Source organism: Pteronotus mesoamericanus, unplaced genomic scaffold (assembly GCF_021234165.1).
Source record: "Pteronotus mesoamericanus isolate MK-2021 breed Mesoamerican mustached bat unplaced genomic scaffold, CSHL_Meso_final contig_1189, whole genome shotgun sequence".
NCBI lineage: Eukaryota > Metazoa > Chordata > Mammalia > Chiroptera > Mormoopidae > Pteronotus > Pteronotus mesoamericanus.
Genome location: NW_026555038.1, coordinates 464602 through 470303, shown reverse-complemented (window position 1 = coordinate 470303; position 5702 = coordinate 464602). Strand labels below are relative to the sequence as shown.

The 5702-nt window shown below is 56.6% G+C and overlaps 1 protein-coding gene across 1 annotated transcript; it reads left to right on the top strand.

Moving 5' to 3' along the window:
• Window positions 1–4182, top strand: ADM (adrenomedullin). The gene is made up of 5 exons (XM_054582277.1): window positions 1–54; window positions 2071–2142; window positions 2503–2621; window positions 2770–2919; window positions 3118–4182. Exons 1-5 carry the CDS (start codon window positions 34–36, stop codon window positions 3434–3436), a joined length of 681 nt encoding a protein of 226 aa, XP_054438252.1. The 5' UTR covers window positions 1–33; the 3' UTR covers window positions 3437–4182.
• Window positions 4183–5702: the final 1520 nt, after the last annotated feature.

Sequence of the window (5702 nt, the reverse complement as noted above, 5' to 3'; positions counted from 1 at the left end):
GACGAACTGAAAGGAAGAGATGGAAAATGGGAGATGAGCGAGAAAAACAAAATGGTATGGGGAGGTTCCTCGAAACATAGCAGACGCGCAATAATACCTGCTGTCTGCGGTGTGGACCGACTAGCCGCCTGACCGGGTCTGCCGCTCTGACTGTCCTGCTGCCAGCCAGGAGCCCGAGCCCAGCCCGCACGCCGCTCTGACCCTCGGCGTCCCGAGCTCTTAGCCGAGCCAGAGCCAGGAGTCTGTCCCCTGCCCTCAGCTGAAACTCAGGTCCGCTCAGGTGACTCGGGGAAGATTCCTCAGAGTAAATTACTTTGACACGCCCTTGCCTTCCCCAGGTGCAATGTCCACGGTTCGGTCCTGAGAGTGAAAAAGCGGCTGAGCCAGCAGTGGGTGGCCCAGAACAGGCAAGGTCCGCGCAACCCAGCGCCCAGCCGCTTTTACACTGAATGGCAGAACCGTCATGGCAAATCAGGTAAGACGCTCAGAGACCTGCTGGGGGCATGTTACAGATTAGGAAACTAGAGGAGGGACGTGACTTATCCACGTTCATGGAGTGAATTGCAATAGGGTGAGTGCTAGTGGTCTCCCGCCCTGGCCTCCCAGTCCAGCCATTGGGCTTCAGAACTTGCGTTTGGGGTAGTGGGTAACAGGACACCAGAGGCCCGCGTTCAAGAAGTAGGGAGCCTTTCAGGGCTGAGTTCCCTCCCCAGTTTGGTCCCCAAAAGACAAGTAAGAAGTCAAGAAGCAGTGATGGAAGAGAACAAAGGGGTGACAAACGGGTTTGGGGGTGATTCATCATGAACATGCATAAATACTTGGGCGGGGGCTAGCACTCTGCTCTCCCCTTTGACGAGATGATGACCCTAGCTTAGGAAAATCCACGCTGCGCCCCAGCCAGCCGTGCTTGCTTGGGGGGGGGGGGGCGGTGACCGAGTTAGGACTCCACTGCTTACTACCTTTGGTGGGACTTTGGGCAAATACATTCTCTCTCTGAACTTCAATTTTCCACTTAGTGAAATGAGAAAAGTAATGTTACCTCCCTGCTTAACTCAAGGGTAGGTGTGAGGATCAAAGGAGACGAGGATATGGCCGTGCTTTGTAAATTGTAAAGTCATTAACATAGGTGAAGCATTAGTGTGCTCCCTGGCAGGGAGTCCTCGCGTGTAGAACGGGTGATTGAAGGCTCCAGGGCAGCTGGACAAACTCAGGTTGTAACCTTATAAGGCATAACTGGATTACAAGGAGTGTGTGTGCGGGGCAACCGAAACTTTTCTTCCTAATTTTGGTTATTCCTTTATTTCCAAATGGGCGCGCGAATTTTGAAACTCAAGATACCCCCTCCTCCAAATCCCAATTCTCAAAGTAGCCTTTCTGAGCCTTGCCCTTATTTCGAAATCTTACTAGCCCATTCCAGAGCCCCGGAGTCTCCGCCGCCCTCGAAGGTGGGAGTACCGGGTGGGGAGGGGGTGTAGGGAGCCTCGCTCCTCAAGGCTGTGTTTTGTGCCCGGTCCCGACGGAGTTAGGGGTCGCAGCCATCTCAGACTCAGAGCCGGCAGAGGGCGCGGTCTACTCGAGGCCGCAGTGCCGGAGGGTCGCGGCTTAGCCCAACAGCGTGGTACCCACTCCGGCTCTGGCCGTTGCATACCAGGAGGCCTCGCACTCCAGGCTGCCTGGATACTGGGTAAGGACCCCAAGAGGTCACACCGGTTCTACTTTGTCCGGACTTAAAAGTGTGAACTCTGTGCCCAGAGTCGGGACTGTGGAAGTTCCTGTACCAGTCTTCTGGGGCTCATCCCTAAGCTCTCTGGGCATAAGGGACACCCTCGACCCCTAAACTCCAAACCCAACACCCACAGGCCAGCAAGGAGCACGCCCGAGCGCAGAAGCGCGCATGCCGGAGGGAAGAAAGGGAGGGCGGGAGGGCAGCCCAGGCCCCGCCCCCTGTGGCTTTGGTTCCCCTATAAAGCAGGGGAACCAGAGCTAGCCACTCAGTGGTTTCTGAGTGACACTAGACGAAACAGCTGGAGCCTTACCACCTCTGGTTTCTCACTGCAACTTGGACGGTAGGGTTTTGCCACTGCCAGAGCGCCGTCTCGGAACTTTCTTCTCCCGGATCTGGACAGATCACCCCGTCAACAGGTAGGTGGGGTAGGTGGGGCGTGTAAAGAGGGAAACTGAGAGCTCTGGCTGAGGGGTTCTTTGAGGGGTGAGTCCACATCCCGGGCCCAGCTCATATACACAACTGGAACTGCAGTCCCCTCTGCTCTGTCAACCAATTTCTGAAAAGCTGAGCGGGGGACCTGGCACTGAGCAGCGGTCTTCCCTGCGGGTCCGGGTGCAAATGCCGTTGGCGCCATTCGGCGCCCCGGGGAGATAAGCGTCTGAGCAGGGCAGACAAGTGCTGAGCCTGCCCGGGCCGGGGCCCCCACCCGCTCTCGGTGCCCCACCAGGGCTGTGCGGCAGGTCCCGGAGCTCACGTTTCTTTCTCTCCCTCCCAAGGGTTTGCGAATCGCCGTCGGGATGAAGCTGGTTCCCGTTGCCCTCCTGTACTTGGGCTCGCTCGCCTTCCTAGGCGCAGACACTGCACGGCTCGACGTGGCGTCAGAGTTCCGAAAGAAGTGAGTCTCGGACAGAGCTTCCCAGTCCTTGTACCTGGAGGACAGGGAAAGTGGCGGTTGGTCCTGAGGGGTTAGAAGTGAATGCGAGTAGCGACGGGCCGGACTCTCCCCTGGATCCGTGCAAATCGAATCTATTTGTGTTTTCTAGATGGAATAAATGGGCGCTAAGTCGTGGCAAGAGGGAACTGAAGGTGTCCAGCAGCTACCCCACCGGGCTCGCCGACGTGCAGGCCGGGCTTGCCCAGACAATCATTCAGCCCCAGGACGTGAAGGGGGCCTCACGCAGCACCCAGGCCAGGTAACTATGTTCGGCGCCGCCGTCGCGGGGTGGGCGACCCTGGCCCAGGGGGCTGCCGGGGCTGTGTAGCAGGTCAGAAAGCAGTGGCAGTTTTCCACCCTGCTTTGGTCCTAGAATATTCGCTCCCGTTCCTGGTGTCTGGGGCCCAATCCCTGCCTGATGGGACTCTCATGTTGGTTTTTTCCTTTCCCTCTCCAGCAGTCCGGACGCCGCCCGAATCCGAGTCAAGCGCTACCGCCAGAGTATGAACAAATTCCAGGGTATGCGGAGCTCCGGCTGTCGCTTCGGGACATGCACGGTGCAGAAGCTGGCGCATCAGATCTACCAGTTCACAGACAAGGACAAGGATGGCGTCGCCCCCAGGAACAAGATCAGCCCTCAGGGGTACGGGCGCCGGCGCCGACGCTCCCTGCCTGAGGCCGGACGGGGCCGGACTTGGTTGTCCCCGGAGCCACAGGCACGCCTGGCTCCAGCCTCCCGCTCGAATCAAGTGCTCGCCGCCCTCTTTAGGATTTAGGCCCCTGTGGCAGCAGCGATCAGTCGCATGTGCATCTGGAAGGCGCCTCCCGGGGCGGAGGGCTTTCCGGGACCGAGCCTCTCAGCCGTTGGGGACCGGACTGAATCAGCCGTGCAGAGACTGGGAGTTCGGGAGACACCGTCCGGCGGCGAGCCCTGGCTTAGCATGGGTCCCTCCTCCGAGGCAGCATTCCTTTCGCCCTAACCGGGCCCGGGTGTACCGGGGGAGGGGGGGAGGTGCGCAGAGGAGTCCCAGTGAGAGTCTGCAGGGCTCACGGAGAGGAGAAACGGAGATAAAATGTTGAGACTCCCGGGGCAAGGGTCTGAGCCACTGCCGTGCCTTCCCCAGATTTCTCACGGGGTATCACCCCACCGGGGCGCAAGCCCTACGAATTACTTGAACCTTCCAAAACCAAGAGAGGAAAAGTGCAATGCGTGTTGTCTATACAGAGGTAATTATCAATATTTAAGTTTGTGGCTGTCAAGATTTTTTTTTTGTAACTTCAAATATAGAGATATTTTTGTACGTTATATATTGTATTAAGGGCATTTTAAAGCAATTGTATTGTTCCCCTCAATATTTTAATACATGAATGTCTCAGCGAGGTGTAACATTGCTGCGTGGAATGTGTGAGAGTTTGTGTGTTTGAAAGAGACTGATTACCTCTTGTGGAAGAAGGAAACACCGTGTCTCTGTACAATCTATTTACATAAAGTGAGTGATATGCGAAATAGCAAACCAATAAATTGCCTCGATGCTGATTCATCCTCGGGTCACGCGTCCTGGGAGGGAGGGTGCCCCTGGTCCCGGGCCGCCCGGGAGCCTTTGGGTCACGCCGAGTGGAGCGGGAAGGTGGGACAGCTGCGCGGAGGTTGCTGGCCCCTCTCCGCGCCCTGTGAGTTGTCCGGAGTAACGCTCTTCCTCCCGGGCGCGCGGAGCTTCGCAAAAACGGGTCAAGGAAGCCTTCGCGGAGACGCTGGAGGTACAGCCTCTAAGTGGCGGCTGGGGCGTTGGGGGGGTGGGATAGGGTGAACCCTAGTTGGGGGGCGAACCTGGATTCTCCGGTTTGCTCAGAAGTCTCAGATTTTACGGAGGTGCTCACGAAGCCCTGCACTGAAGCTCGCCTCGGGGAGCTGGGGTGGTCCCTGGAGCCTTCTAAGTGAGGAGTTAGCCCTGGCTGCGGCGGTGTTAGAGAGTTAGAAGCTACTATAACAGCAAAATGCTTGGGCTCCTCCCTGAAACCGGCAAAGGGGCGAGAAAACGCAGCCTCTCCCAGCGGGCGCCCCAGCGGGCCGGCAGGCTCATAAGCGAGGCTGCGGCGCCCCCCGCCGGCCGCCTTGGATGGGAGCGAGAGCCGTCCGGCGGTACGTGCGGGTAGTAAGTTTTCCTACGTGGGAGTCAGCACATAGCCTTAATGAAAGAGGAAAGAAAAAAAAAAGTTTGCAGATGCCAACCAGGGCCGGCCCCCCAGACCTGCACTGCAGCTCACGGTTCTGGAACCGTGACTCAGCGCCCACACGCTGAGCAATGTGCAGCTGCTGGCCGGAGGCACACGGGACGGACGTGCCGCCGGAACCGTGCGCCTGTGACAGCCTCAGACCTTCATTGTTCCGCCTCCCCTTGCTGCTCTCCTCTTCCTTCCTCCTTCCCAAGCCTTTTTCATTTTTTTCCCTCCACTTCTCTCCAGCCTTCCTTTCTCTCCTTCCTTCCTCCTCCTTGCTTTCTTTATGCTTTATCGTCTTAGAAGGTTGACCCCAGTTCCGGCGATAAAAGCTGGGCCCTAAGCCTCACTGACACGGGAACTGGACAGAAGGGGAAGAAAGAGGGGAGGCACCCCTGATTTTGATTTTCCTGCTCCATTTGTCTCATCCAATATCCTGAAGACCCAGGATGGAGACCAATTTTTTTCCTTTCCAAAAAGTTTCCCTGGCCTTTCTACTTCGAGGCATGGCTGACATGTTGGTGCTTATAGATGATCTCAGAAATCTTCCTGGTAAACAAAATCTGAGGGTGAGTTTGGAGAATGGAAATTTTTCCAAGACATCCAACCTTCTTCTGGGCCTTTTGTACCAATTGCATTCATATATCACAATGCTTCTTCTGAGGGCCTAGGATAGTTCCTTTCAGAAAAGGCCTGGGTCTGGGGTCCGAAGACAACCTGCTTCTAAAAGTTTCAGGTTAAAAGTAGATCTCAGCACATGGAATTTCATTAAGACCACACAAGACCTCAGTTCTGGGCATCTGCCTGTGGACAGTGTCAATCTCC